This window comes from Coccinella septempunctata, chromosome 2 (assembly GCF_907165205.1).
Source record: "Coccinella septempunctata chromosome 2, icCocSept1.1, whole genome shotgun sequence".
NCBI classification, from domain to species: Eukaryota; Metazoa; Arthropoda; class Insecta; order Coleoptera; family Coccinellidae; genus Coccinella; species Coccinella septempunctata.
The window spans coordinates 28061496-28076644 of record NC_058190.1 but is presented as its reverse complement, the minus strand read 5'-3'; the positions used below and the strand labels follow the sequence as shown (position 1 = coordinate 28076644).

The 15149-nt window shown below is 33.5% G+C and overlaps 1 protein-coding gene across 2 annotated transcripts; it reads left to right on the top strand.

The window, feature by feature from the left end:
* Nucleotides 1-1948: 1948 nt before the first annotated feature.
* On the top strand, nucleotides 1949-14409 carry LOC123307227 (proton-coupled folate transporter-like). 2 transcript variants are annotated; one of them, XM_044889454.1, is made up of 8 exons: nucleotides 1949-2800; nucleotides 2960-3067; nucleotides 6490-6750; nucleotides 6833-7007; nucleotides 8424-8604; nucleotides 9986-10364; nucleotides 13874-14114; nucleotides 14204-14409. In XM_044889454.1, exons 2-8 carry the CDS (start codon nucleotides 2986-2988, stop codon nucleotides 14298-14300), a joined length of 1416 nt encoding a protein of 471 aa, XP_044745389.1. In that variant the 5' UTR covers nucleotides 1949-2800; nucleotides 2960-2985; the 3' UTR covers nucleotides 14301-14409. The 2 variants fall into 2 exon arrangements, with proteins under 2 accessions (XP_044745389.1, XP_044745388.1); XM_044889453.1 differs by having other exon boundaries at nucleotides 1949-2813.
* Nucleotides 14410-15149: the final 740 nt, after the last annotated feature.

Genomic DNA, 15149 nt, shown 5'->3' with positions numbered 1-15149 from the left:
CCACAGCCTTCAATAGACTGCTGTGATGATGCTAAGCTGTGCAGTGCAGTTGAAGGGGCCGCTATCCGATTGCGAAGCGGGCCCAAGAGCTATTCTGCAATCAGTGGAGGTCAGCTTGTATCGATGCAATTTTTCATATTTCTAGTTATTTTAGTCATAGAGGATGGTCTGAGCAAAACCGAAAACCGGCTGAATCAAAGAGGAGACAAGCTACGTCACCCGATTTAGCTCGCTCTGCTTAGCATTTGATTGCCAGCCATCAGAGACAAACTCTTTGTCTCTGCCAGCTATCAATTGATAATCTTTATTTCGGTTTTCAAAGTTGCGCAGCTCAGCTCAACTTCACAATCGGTAGTCGGTCAGACCAAATGAAAGGAATCTACCTTTAGCACGTTTTGAAATAAAGAGATCTACTAAAGAAATGCCGAATTTTTTGTCGAGGATGAATACCCAAATTAGCGCTTTTATGTAGAAAGTGGCAGCAGCGCGATTTTTTTGCGAAAAGAACTCTTTCATAACATAGAATGAAATTCGTCCTTAAAAATCCCAATAACTGGCGAACAAAAATTTCTTAAAACTCGAAAACGGTTGGATCGATTCCGACTAGAATCAATACGCTTCGTCAGGCTTCCCATGAGCGCCAATCTGAATTTTCAGTGGAAAAATTGTCTGTCTGTTTATAATCTATTGGGGACACGCTACTATTGCATAGATTACAAAGGGGAATTATCTGTGTAAAAACCGCACTTTGAATTTACCGAACAGCTGAATTTCTACTTGATCTATGTGGATCCATAGTGTCAAGAAACCTATCGATTCCGGTGAAAATCAAAAAAAAAGATTTTTGAGTTATTGAAATTTTTCAAATATAATTTTCTCAAAACAGATTTTCATAAAAATGAGATTTAAACCACGACCCAATATAGTATCTTCAGTTAGTCGAAGATTTACGTAGATCCGTAAATCTATGTAATCATATAATCTGTTTTAAGTTCAATTATAGATTTTCATCAAGTTCATTCAGCCACATCAATCCAATATTTAAAAAAATTGTTGACAAACTACATCAGTGAGCAATTTTGAATCGAAGTAAAATTTTGCATGTTGATGTTCTGAGCCTACATCCTCTGTAACGGATTTCGTGATTATTCATTTAAAAAAATTTTTTTTATCCAAAATCTTTTTCACACTCAAGAATTAAGTTGAATTCTACCAAAGTGCCATTATTGACATCGCGCTAGAGCTAGCTCACTATGAAGGTCTGACTTGGTACATTCAGAATAGAATGAATGAATAGATGACTTATTCCATTGAGATGCTTCGTCATAATACGCAGGGTCTTTATAAATCATTGTAACATGGCAGGTGGCTTCAAATTATTCTATGCTGCGTTTTTATAAAGTTTCGAATTGATAATCATGGAATTTTAAAATTGATGCCAACTACATACATAAGCATCCTGCAGTTTTGTTCACAACGTGGTTCCAAGCGTTACAAAACTGATGCAGATCCAAATGAGATAAATAGTAACTGCAAATTTGTTCTGTACAGTTTTAAACTATTCTGAATTTACGTACAATTGCTGTTGTAGAACCATTGTTTCTTCAATTTATGCATTTCGTCATAAAATATGTAACTTATTGATTAAGTCAAAGGTTGTTGATCCTATTCAACATCAATTGAGAAAATAGTTTTTATTCTATAAAATATTTGACTCCTCAAAATTCATCTTATAGATCCAGCTCCAAACATGATTTCTCTTTCAAACTGTTCAGCTTTCAGTGTCCCGTCTATACTAATACAATCTTTGTTGAAAACAGAATAAGCACTTATCTCTCCAGATTTTTTTGGAGTTGTTCGAGTATTGAAGTACATAAATATTAAAGCTGATAAAATTAAATACACTATACCAAATTGTAACTTAATAAATATCATATAAATTGTACCCCATAAAATTAAATAGAGCAAATAATAAAATAGTTGTAACCATGAACAACACCAAATACTATCTGATACACTGTCCTCATCCAAAGATATTGCATCCTCGGTTATGATTAAGCTCTCTGCTTCATCTGAATTCTTCATTTTTCGTTTTCTCAGAAATGATGCTGTGGAAGTTGAAATAGGTTTTGTGAATTGACTATTGCTTTCCATTCCTTCTTCATGGTCCACTTTAATTTTACGTTGTACTATAAAGGAAAACACATTTTTAAGATTATTTCGAATGCCTTGTATATAATTTAGTTTTTCTCTTTTTGCTCTATACTCTTTCAATTTATTTTCCATCAGCATAAATCTTCTTTGTTTATTTCAGAGATTTCGAGTCATTCATTTAAGTTTACTATGTTATCTTTCCTTAAAACATGTCACGTCATAAAATTAACAGTTAGAAATGTAATTAATGTATGACGTTAGATCAGGTTATTTTTCATTTAAAGACTCGAGTATACTGAGTGATAAGATACCCTATACCCTTCCACTTTCCAAATGACTTCTAAATGAAACTTCATACAATTTTTTGATTTTTACCAGAGGACAGATGTTTTAACAAAGGAATCTTTGCTTTGAAAGAAAGTAGACCAAAGTCACAGTTGATCAGACGTATCCCAGATAATTTGATTTGTTATGATTCATTGCATTTAAAAATAAACAATGTCCTTGAATTCTTCACGGTATCTAAATGATCGGTTCAAACAAAGAAACTCGCTTATTTTGTTCTTATCAATAAATATAAACAATTGTTCGAAATTCATATAACAGCAGTAGTTACATAACTATGAAATTGGCTTCGTCATAGAAAGTAGGTACTGTAGGTAGGTATATCATTAGGTGTATATTTCTATAAAAACATTGGTTAGGAATTTTTCAATGAGATGTATTTCTAGATAAGCACAATAAGGATTGAATAAAACATGATCAATACAATTTTTTTTTTCATATTTGTTTCCTCTTTTTTCAGGTGTCCTGTTTTGTGTTAAGGTGAAAATGGATGTCTCCAGACGTAGAGGATTTGGTACTTTTATAGAAATACCAATTTTCTTCATATTGTTTAGTATAAGTTTACAGGGTTTGTATATTCGTTATAACTCTATAATTCATAAACTATGCCTCGAATTAGAACACAATTGACTTTCATATTTCTAGACAATTGAAATCTGTGAATCGAATCTTCATTTACTCTTGATTGTAAAATAACGATAGACGAAATCAAGTCACCCTGAATATTTTTACCTTCACCAGAAACTATCATTTGAAAGGTTGCAGTAACCTTTAGCTTTATTTTCATTTACTCTTCTTGGGATGATTTCGGATGTTGAACAGAAGTGGTTTGCGTCTTAGAAGGTACACGCGAGTTCACGAATAATTGAATGTGGAAATGTTTTGGACTGATCCGGGTTTGCTCTATACGACAACGAAAACAGGCCGTATAATTCCCACACTAGTAATTGAAAATTTGTCCAATTTCTTGCACCTGAGGATGAGGTGGAAATATTACCAGATATACATATATAGCGTTCGGAGTTCTCGGACTTTGGAGTCTGAAATCCGCGACTGATAAAAATGTAAACGCGGACGTGTTTCCCATTCGATTCTTTTTTTACCAAAGATTATAGAGTTAACTCTATATCTGCTTTTTTACAATTCGCGGCAAAGATCATAGAGTAGGATAGGAAGCGCCCTCATATCTCTAGTGCTAAAAACCGACTAGATTTTGGCCAGTGAAAACACATTTGACAATGAGATGGCGCTGAAAACTTTGTGTCAATAGAGAAAAACTGTACTGACAGCATACACATTTCAGAGTTACTTAAAGAATTTTCAGAACCACAATTGAAAAAAACGTTACAGAGGTATACAAGACCTCTATGTTACCCCTGAGTTTTTTCAAGCTTTCTCTATGATTTCTTTATGGTATGGTCTCTTTATGACACAATATACAAATTGATTAATGAATAAACAGAACGCCCACAGCAGTCGATTACTCTTTGATATAACTTTGACTTTCCAAACTACAATTTGACAGTTTACTTGATTCCCAAATACAAATCAAGAAAACCTTTGCTGAATATATTGAAGGAGTAGCAATTGAGAATCTTTGAATGGACGTATAAAAGTCATAAATTTCTCTAAATGGGCCCTTCATGCAAGGGATGCATACTGGGCATACAACAGTTTACGTGGATGAACAGTTCTCAAATGACTTGCCATAGATAACCTTGTGACTTGCAGTAAAATGTTCACTGCATGTTATAGTCCGTAGTGTGATAATGCTTGTATTTCCATTTTCCTGAGTAAAGTAAAAAACTTAATTTTCTAAGGATATTTTTAGTTTTTCACCAAGAAATTAGACAACAAATTTAATAATCGGCAATTAGAATGAGCTACGTAAACATAAAAGGCGGTACGAGAATCAAAACATTCAAAACCTCTTTGATCAAAATGGACATCTGGAAAAATTTCATGTTTCTGCAAATGGCACTCAAATTAATATTTTGACCAGTCCTGGCGTCTTAAAAACACATTTGACACAGATGGCGCTCACATCACTTATTCAGTTGCTTAGTTATCAAGGAATATAATGAAGAGACGAGTGAACTTGCTTTCAGATCTAAAGATACCGACAATAAATATCTACCCAGTTTAATACGGGATAGACCTACCTTATATTCACGGCAACAGTAAAAATAAATATCTGAATAACATTTCAATTTCTTTTCTTTTTATGGAACTAATTAATGAATTCAATCATAATTTTCTGTACAGTTTGATCCTTCATTGATAAATCAGTAGAATTCATACCAAATGAGTATATTTTCATTATTTTCCGATCAAGCTACATTCGTTATCGATACGCGGGCCGAAGTGCTCTTCGGCACGAAATTTACTATTCGCGATAAAGTTCGCATAAAATACTCAATGGAAGTAAACATTTAACTGATCAAAACATAATCATTAGCATCATCCGGCACGAAATTCCTTGCCGAAGTGACAGTTTGCTGCTTGTAGGTTGTCTATGAGCTAGCAAGAAATTTTGCCCGCACTTCGAATTCCGTGCTAGAGTTGAATGTCATCAGGAATGGTAACAGATAACGTCATCTGCTTCCGTGTACGAAAGTTGGCACGAAATTTACCATTAGCGATAAACTTCGGGCAAAATACTGAAATGAATCAAACATGTATTAACTGATCTAAAACATCATCCATAGCCGTCACGAAATTCCTTGTCGAAGTGATAGTTTAGGACTTGTATGGATACAACCCCTATATATTGAGAAAATATTTCGTGACCTCCTAAAATTCGTTTTTTTTTTATATTACCTAGTATTTGTGCGAATTGACATTTTCATCAATTGCACAAATAAAGAGTAAGCAAAGAAATCGCTTAAATTTGTAAAACCAATTAATTATATTATAGTAGCAGAAATTAATCCCTCTTTACGAACTTTATTGATTTTTTTTAGTGGGGGTGTGATTCTACCCACCTCTCGCGACCCCCCTACAGAAGCTTAGCGACGCCTTGGTGGTCGCGACCCACAGAAAAACACCGAACTACAGTATGCGTTAAAATGACTGCATATAAATATACTGCCTTCCAAAAAGGTTATGAAGGATCAGAGCTGAGGAAGGATGAACCTGGATGAACCCACGTGACTTTAACGAGACTCGAGACTATATTTCGTGTCCTACAGGCGCGACGCATCATAATATACCTATAGTATGAGTCTTTGACTCGTACAAATATTTCAACTGTAGATTCTTGAAGAAACATTTTTTTCATACCATTTTTTTCGATTCGGCTCTGATAAAAAGATATATAGCCGTTTTAGTCTTCATAAGGAGCTGTGCCACCCCTGGAAATATATAATAACCTTCAGAATAAATAGTTAAATCTGTAACACTACACATCTTTTGAACGGAGTTGTATTCGGCAAAAGTACCAAATTTTTCAAATTTCACCAGAAACTTTTTATTTTTTTATATCACATATTACTCGAAAACGGCGCATTATACGTAAAAATATGAATACTTTTATTTCAATTCAGTATTCATCAGATAGCGTCCAACTTAGTTTCAAGAGTTGGGTTCTTTGAATTTTTGGTATTTTTTAGTAAGTACATAATGGTCATAATGAGAAAACTGGAAGGCGTAGGTGAAATCTATTGTCTTCGAAAAAGATAAATAATTAATGAAAAACCATAATCCGAAATTCATTTTATTCGATAAAACCTTTTGTGAGATAGAACTAAAAATAATTTTTTTTTATGGTTTTTCAACGGCCTCAACCGAGCCGTCTCCAAAAAAATGGTAATAAAAAAGTGTTTCTTTTGACCTCAAGAATCTACTGTTGAAATATTTGCACGAGTCAAAGACTCGCCCTGTATAGTCTGCTGGTCTCGTTGGTCGTGGGCATCACACGACTTACTGTCTTATTGTTTCAGGTCCACTCAGAAAAAGTTATATTGAAGAATCATTGAACTAATTTTTCAGGGCCAGTACTCACAAATCTCATTATTTTTCGATCTTGCTATGCCAACCTGGGATACAATGTGTCAGAGTGTGCTCTACTAGGATCGGAAAATAAAGATAACGATACTCAAAAATTGGAAAGTGTAGTTCAACATTATGCAAATATTATATCCATGGTAGTTGGAATACCACCCGGTATTATTTCTACCATTTTAGCTTTGTATATAGGTTCATGGTCAGACAAATATGGTAGAAAACCAGTGATAGTTTTAACAACTGCAGGTTGGTTATTTTCTATTTTTTCTCATTAATTCTGAAATTTATTTTCTATAATGACGCTCTGAACTAATGGAAATGCTTTCAGGACATGCTATATCTTTTCTTGTAATAACTGTGTTTTGTTTATTCAAAAATTTATCTGCTTGGTATATAACACTTTCGTCGATTCCTGTTGTCCTATGTGGAGGCTTTGCATCGGCATTTACTGTACTATTGAGTTATGTGACTGACATAACTGATGAAAACAGTAGAGGTCTAAGGTTAGTAGGCATTATTATAGTCTGTTTCTTTTATTTTCATAGGGTGCTAATTTCCGCAGAGATGGGTGGAGTTTTTGAATAAGAGGAAGAGATTATCACGTTTTTCATTTTAGAACGGTTGTTAGCGAAAGTTATTGATGTGTAGTTCTTCTATAGAAATAAAGACTTATACATCATACAGTCACCTGCAAAATACTCGATCCACTCAATAAATTGATGAAGTTTATTCAGTGATAAATTTTTTATTGAAGTTCTGATTTTGAATATTTTTTTTACACACCCCCTGTGGAGTGTTTCAGTTGTTTCACCTTGTAATTTCTTATTTTATCATCAAGACAATTTTTTTTTCTAAAATTTCATTTTTATTGACTACAATAACTCAATTTTTGTAAAAGATACAGACTTTTCAGAAAAGCATTATTTATGTCTTTCATTTTACTTTCAGTTTTTTTCCATTATGTACGGATTTTAATTTAGATTTGTAAACGTAGTGTTATAGCCATAGCGAAATTGTAAAAATGTAACGTTTTTCTTGAACCCTTGTATTTTTTATGATAATTAAGCTATTGTAATAAATTAAAAATGAATTAATTTAAGAAAAGTTGAATAAAATAAAACCACAGGTGTTCTTAAAGTTAGAGAAGGATAACTGATTTCGGTTTGCCTTAAAAATTTGACACATTCCACACGGTATAGATACATTAAAGTTTTTCTAATTTTTTTACGATCCTTCCAAATTTGTAAATGAAATTTTAAAATATAGACATACCCGAGAAAAAGACTATTTTTTTATTTGTATCGACTTAACTGAAGACAAAGAATGTATAAGCCGAATATTACAAAAATGTGTAGGGTGGTTCATAAGTTGAGATTAATGGAAAAAAATGGAGGAAATCACTAAATAACCCTGCATGTATCCAAGTAATAAAGAAAGATAGACTCAAAAAATATAGGTTAGGTTAGGAGACACCTTGATGATGGTGTCCATATCTACCCTTCTTGCATGCGCATTTCCCAATGAATCAACTTATTCACCTTGTATGATAATGTAAGCAAGATGATAATGATGATATAATATTTTTGACGGTCTGTCAACGATGTTTTCACAAGCAATCTGTGACATCATGTCATTGCCTAAATAAATTTTGCCTAAATACAGAGACAACCTGGTTGTCTCTGCCTAAATATATTGACTTATAGCTAGAAGTATTTGAAACGAGTCATTCTTTGATGCTGGTACAAAACGTGATATTTTAAAGTTGTGAATAATTCTTCAAGTCTTATCAAAACCAAAAACACTATTTTTATTTCCAAAAGAAATTAAACTTAACAGCAGGACCCTCCACACTTACGCATATAAAATACCTATTTAAAACATCGTTATTTTAGAACCACTACCATTTTATCTTTTTTCAGAATGGGCATATTCGAAGTGGTGCTATCAATAGGTATGCTCATAGGAATGATTTCTAGTTCCTATATATTCAATGCAGTAGATTATGTAGGAGTTTTCATGATAGCTACTGGATCCTACACAATAGCCTTATTGTACACGATATTTATACTTGAAGAATCACTTCCTAACGTCCAGACCGAGGTTGGTATGAAGTTTGGCTGTTCAATAATATTATTAATAATCGAAACCAATTCAGACACATAACATTCATCTATCCCTTTCAGCCCAGACTTTTTGAAATTCATGATAAAAAAAATTTCTCATTAATTTATTAACGAGTATCCTCAACTAAGATGAGGTCGTTCTCATGGTATAGGTCAACAGATCTTCCGAATAAATATCACACATGGAATAGAAAATTGGTATCATTCATATATGTATCTATATCATATAGATATAGAATAATTTTTGGTGTAAACCCTCAAAACAATTCCAGAATTTGGCAGAGAGAAACTTGGCACTTTTCGCACTGAATGCGGAGGTAAAAATTGATTTTTCTTCTATTTCATGGTTCTTCTTATTCTTATTGAATTTCGTCGTGATCTCTCTGCTAATGCGTATATAACTCTTGATCTTCAAATTCATTCTCCTGATCTTCACTGTCAGATTCTTACTCAACATCTTTATCAAATCTTGGCTCCGAAACTGCGCTGTCATCTTTAATATCATCAGAATCAGGAATAACTGATATGGCGGCTTCTGCATTCCTCATGGTCACTCTTTTAGCGGACTTGTTAATTTTTCCCTAAAAATATTCATGGATAGGCTCTAGAGTTATAGAACATCGGAAATAATTTATATGATAATCTGAAATTGCTTATATCTTTTTTTTCACGGACGATTCCTATGCAATTTTGTCATTTTATTTTTGTCATTTAATGAAATATTCAATGAGATCGGCCTCCTAGATTTCAAGATACGGCATTCAACTTTTTTTTCCCATTGAAAAATCAATATCTAATAATATTTGTATTCAACATTCGACTTAGTTTGTTCGAATTTGAATCGAGAAAGGGAATTTGGACGATATTTTTGAAAATACTCTCATACTGAGATGGCCATGAATTTTATTTTCAAATTGGTGTTCTCACGTATTGTGAATGAACGGAAAAATGCTAGAATAAAAATTATTTTTCACTATCTGTTGAATTGGGAAAAATATGACTGTTATGAAAAAAAGTCGTGTCTTGAAATCTAGGAGGCAGATTTCGATAGAAATGGTATAATTTCATTAAACCGCGATAACTTTGAAGGATTTCAAAAGAAAAGAAAGAAAGGCGAAATAAGCAGTATTAGAATATCTTGGATTTCCGATTTTTCATTTTAAATCTAGAACAAAAAAAGATATTAAGACAGGCATAACTTTTTTCTTGATAAACATATTCCAACGGGTTGATATCCAGGTTTACCTAAAGTACCCTCCATACCTGAACCTACTGGACCATTTGCGGCATTGTGAGGAGTGAGGACAGTCGGCAATCGATGAATCCATCCTGATTTTCCACTAACGATCTTTTTTTAGGGTAAATTCGACTCATTCTTCAGTTCTAAGGAAATAAAGGACATGGCCTCAACTACCTTCAAAAAGAGACCGAATAACAAACGTGTACTAATTTTGCTCTGCCTCGCAATAACATCTCTTTTCCTTTTCGCTGTTATGTCTGGAGGCGGTTCGTTATATATGTACCTACGTCTGAAATTTGAATGGACCATGAAGCAGTTTACATTATTCACGAGTGTCAGAGATGTAGCCTCAATTTTTGGTACCATTTTTGGTATTTATTTCTTACATAAGAAACTCAAAGTGGAAGAGATTATTCTGATATTGATGGGCCTGATTTCTTGTTTGGGTGGAGCTTTGGTACAGGGTTTGGCAACTACAGATATGGACATTTACTTTGGTAAGCGTGTCATGTTTATAAAACATTATAACTATAGTGAGGTTTAGGTATAGAACGCCTCCATTATTTCAAAAACAGGTATAGCACGATTTTGTTGTCTAAAATTTAAAATTTCCTAATTTTTCTACGACCCAACAAACATTTAAAAATTATTCGAATACTATATTATATTCAATAATCTAGAACAATCACGCCTAAACGGGGAGGCAATGAATACAGTAATAAGGATTAATTCAGATGCATACCACCCGCTGATATGAATATTAACAAATGAATTGAACTAGCCAATCGTCATGGCCCCAAGTGGACTACGCTCCACCGAAGAAAAGCTGATCCTGACCATGGTTTCGGTCTCATTTGAGCTCGTTAGAGCAACATAGCTTCTTCTCCGATGGAGAAGGTTATATCAAAGCATTGAACATTGAACTCTTTAGTTCAATGTATCAAAGAGGAATCTTTGGTTATATCGGATATCGTTTCATACTGGGTGGCGCTCTGTATTACTGTATAGTACTCAGTAGTGCTCTGTTTACTGGATAGTACTCAATAGCGCTGGCCAGTATTGTAAAAAAGTCCATCAATTCCAAACCAAAGATTATAGAGTATAAGTATAACTCTATAATCTTTGTCCCAAACGTTCTCCATCGGAGAAGTAATAACTATGTTGCATCTGCTTTTCTTCGATGGAGCGTACTCCATTTGGGGCCCTGACGATGGCAATATGGCTAGTTCAATTCAGATCGTAACACTTGTTGATATTCATATCAGCATCTGAATTAATCCTTATTACTATATTTTATTTATAGTATTTTGAATGTCAGGAATACATTTTTATTTATCGAACAAGCATATGTATGAGTTTTAAGAGAGATAAGTGTATATCGGGGTACCATACAATTCGGCGTATGCCTACACGAGCTTAGAGAAAAATCTCAGTAAAGAACCCTGTCTCCTTGTGAGTAGTGTAGTAATGACAAATTTATTGAAAAAAAAATCATTATCCTTTCCCAATCTCGAAATTATATCTAAAACAAAAAACCTAAATAATACAACCTTCATCGAACATTCGATTTGAAGACTTGATGATAACTAAAGAAGAAAATAATTAATCATAGGTACATAACTTAATGTCTTATAATTCCATTGTGAGGAATAAAATTTCTGCGTCAAAAATCTTCTGTTGATTTTGGCGGAAGGATCATCCAGGAGGAGAAATCTCTTCAGTACTGAAATTAATAATATTCCAAATCTTGCCTTTCGACCAGGTTCGGTCTTCCAAGTGATGATTCTGTTATTCAGTTCAGGAACGCTACAGGACTCTTATATTGAGAAATCATCTCCCATAGATTCAAAAAACTTCTGACAATCATAGGGTGTGGATGACGATAGTCAAAATAAAAATTGTCGTGTCATTGTTTTATGAAATAGTTAATACTCAAGATATAATTTTTGTGCATTACTTCTTACTGTTTATCACTATACTTCACGGGACAGAAAAATTTTGCACGCAATTAAATTACGTGAAACTATTCATCCCATTCTACAAGACTTTCTAGCTATAGCTAGAAAGTCCTAAGTCCTAAAAATTGGTACCTTTCTGCGATTTTCATGATTTTTTGAGGGGATCCTGTCAAACCACGAATAGTTTTTATTTTCCTAACAGCGCAAAAGTGATACTCTGTATCGTATCGATATTCAGTTTGCATACTGTTGCCGGAACTAGGTGGCAGGTGACAGGTGACAGTTTTGGAAGCAAAACTGAGTGCGGGAAAGCAGATAGTATTACTTTCTGTAACTAATGCGGGGAAGTCATTTTTCACTCACTAGTGCGGTAAGGTGACACTTCGGAAACTGAATTGAGTGTGAAGGATAAAGGTGACTAAAGGTGGTAGATAAAATAATGTCTCTCGCACTCGACTAACGTTGAAAAGCAATATAGTGTATCACCATCCACACTTGTTAGGAAATTATCTATTTCAGGTTTTTCAATTATTTTCATAATAAATTCTTCCTTATTTTGAACGATTATTCCATACTTCTGAGATATTTGTGTAAAACTCAAAGATTGTGATGCACTGGGTGAGTCTTTGACTCGTACAAATATTCTAACAAAAGATTCTTGAGTTCAAATGAAACACTTTTTTGCTATAGCAAAATGTTTTCAGCCAAATAACCAATATTGGTTATTTGGCTGAAAACATTTTTCAAATTTGACAGATACTTTTTGATTTTTGAACATCAAATAACTCGAAAACGGCGCAGCTTTATTTGTGAAGGTGTTAGAAAAGGCTGTGGTACTAGTGTTTAGATTATCTTCTTGTTGAAGAGGTTCCGTATAATCAAGGTTTATAAAATTTCCTGAAAGTGATTCATTCCATATTGGAAAATTTTTCATCCTTTCAAATATCCGAAATGAAAATGATCATCTAAGTCTCTCATATTAGAAATAATAATGAGGTTTATTCTTTGAAATTTACAAGGTTGTTACGTAACAGCAATTTTAATATCTGAATAATGAACCTATGGAAATCCACTAAAGGCAAAGATGTGTCATTCGATAATCTGACACAATTTAGGAGCTTAAAGTTTTTTATCATATTATCAATGAAAATAATGACCTGCCAACTTGACCGAACAGGTTTTTGAGTTTTTTCATCGGAAGAGCAATTAGACACGGGCGTATGTTATTTATTCTGAAGCAGAAAAAAATATGTCACTGGAATATGTAAGAATAACACATGGTTTATATTTAAAAAAAAAGAAAAATATCACTATATTACTGAAGAGGCTGACTGAAAAAATCTTTGACTACGCCACGCATTCTACATGAAGAAGTGTCTCTAGAATGTAACATTTGTTTTTCGATATCACCGATACTTTACGAAATATAGTACCAGTACGCAGAGCCCAAAAATGAGTTTACACTTATAACTTGAAAACAAAATAAGATTCAGGGATGCGGTTTTGGCCATTAACAATTTTTTGATAATCGAGGTCGTGCCATCCATTTTTCCCTAGATCTTACGGTTACAGAGTTGCCATTCAATCCCATCGAATTTTGCCCACCCTGTACATGGGCAATTGATCTTAAAAATTCGACAGAATGCTTGACAACGAATTTTCTTTTTGGAACTTTTTATAGATTTTTCTTCCAACATCTGAAACGAACGGGATTCTCCTGCAACCTGCAACCTCGACTCATCATTTGAATTTCAATATTTCAATATTTGATACCCACTCTTCAGCGAACACTTGCAAAAAATCTAATTCAGAAAATTTGGTAAAAAATCAAATACTATTCGATATCAGTCCTATAGGTTCTTAGCTAAAATTGAAAAGGATGTAGCTTTATTAATTGCAGATTAATGATAATAATGAACCGAAAGTGGTTTTTTGATTGAAGTGTACCTCTTTACCCCTTACAAAATCTACTTATGTATTTAAAAATTTGATTAGAATTCTATTCATCAGGAATGGCGAGATTTTGTAAGTAATTGGAGCATTTTCAGGTGGTTTTGTCCGATCTTTGACTGGAAATGTTAGTCCTATGCTACGTTCCCTAATTTCTAAAATAGCCGATGCAGATGAAGTTGGTAAAATATTCTCGATTCTAATTATGTTTGAGAATATTCTTCAGATGCTGGGCTCTCCGCTGTTTACCTTCATTTACAATAGCACCCTGGATACACATCCTGAATTCTTTAATTTTGTGACTGCTGGAGTTTTGTGTGTAACAGTCGTATTAGCACTGTGAGTAAGAGTATTTAATAAATCAACACTATCCTTTTTTCATAGGAATAAAATCAAAGAAATTTCAACAATCCAAATTATTGTTACAGAATTGTGGCAGCGATACATCTCAGATCTCCAGAAGAACCAAGGTTCACTATTTTATGTGAAGATGCTGCAAATACACAAGAAAGTGAAGAAAATTGAAAATGAACTGGAACACCTTTCAAGAATGCAATTGAAGAAACTTAAAAAAATATACATTATTTCAATATTATATGACTGTGATAATAAGAATATACAGACAGATAGTTTTGAGAGTTTTTAGCAACAGAAGGTAGAGCTGGACAGAATAAACCGTTTCAACCAAAATTATCTAAGTATACGAATGTCTATAAAAAAAGTGTCCGACCGAAACTTCTGTTTCGGTAAAAAAAAAGGTTTCGCTTCAGATTCTGTTTCGGCTACCAATGCTACTATCCATCCGAAAATAGATGGATTTACTTGAAATAAGGAGCGATATTAATGTTATGTTGTTATGTTGATGCATGCAAACGCCAAATATCAGCGAGGAATACCTAATTAATAACTATGTATGGGGTAAGCACTGATGTAAGTCGGGAGCTCATGCATGCTTTGTTTTAATCGGGATTATGGCCTTGACGAGAGACAAGACAAGAGAGACAAGAGTTAACTTGAGAAATTTGGACTTAGACTAATAGAAAGCCAGACATGTTTAGGAATCACAAGGAGTCATTATACCAAGCAAGAAGGAGCCTATAGTGGCGATTTCTTTCTTCTTACACAAATGATAAATTATGCAATGGAATGGGAGGATTACAATTGGATTAGATTTACACTTGGATTATACTTTAATATTCAGAAATATTATGTGGTAATATATACAGCTCCATAAAGTTAAGGAAGTTCCGAAATTTTGAGACAGTTCAAAAAGTTTCCAGTGAAAATTCCTTTTTAGTATTCGTTGTACTAAATCAGTACACCCAAAAAGAAAGTTCAGTAAAGGGTATGCCTTCCTCGACAAAAAGTCATCCA

Coding starts and splice junctions, on each gene's coding strand:
- LOC123307227 (XM_044889454.1), top strand. CDS start 2,986: ATGGATGTCTCCAGACGTAGAGGATTTGGTACTTTTATAGAAATACCA. Junction 8,605..9,985: donor TTCCTAACGTCCAGACCGAG/GTTGGTATGAAG, acceptor ATCTTTTTTTAG/GGTAAATTCGACTCATTCTT. Junction 14,115..14,203: donor GTAACAGTCGTATTAGCACT/GTGAGTAAGAGT, acceptor TTATTGTTACAG/AATTGTGGCAGCGATACATC.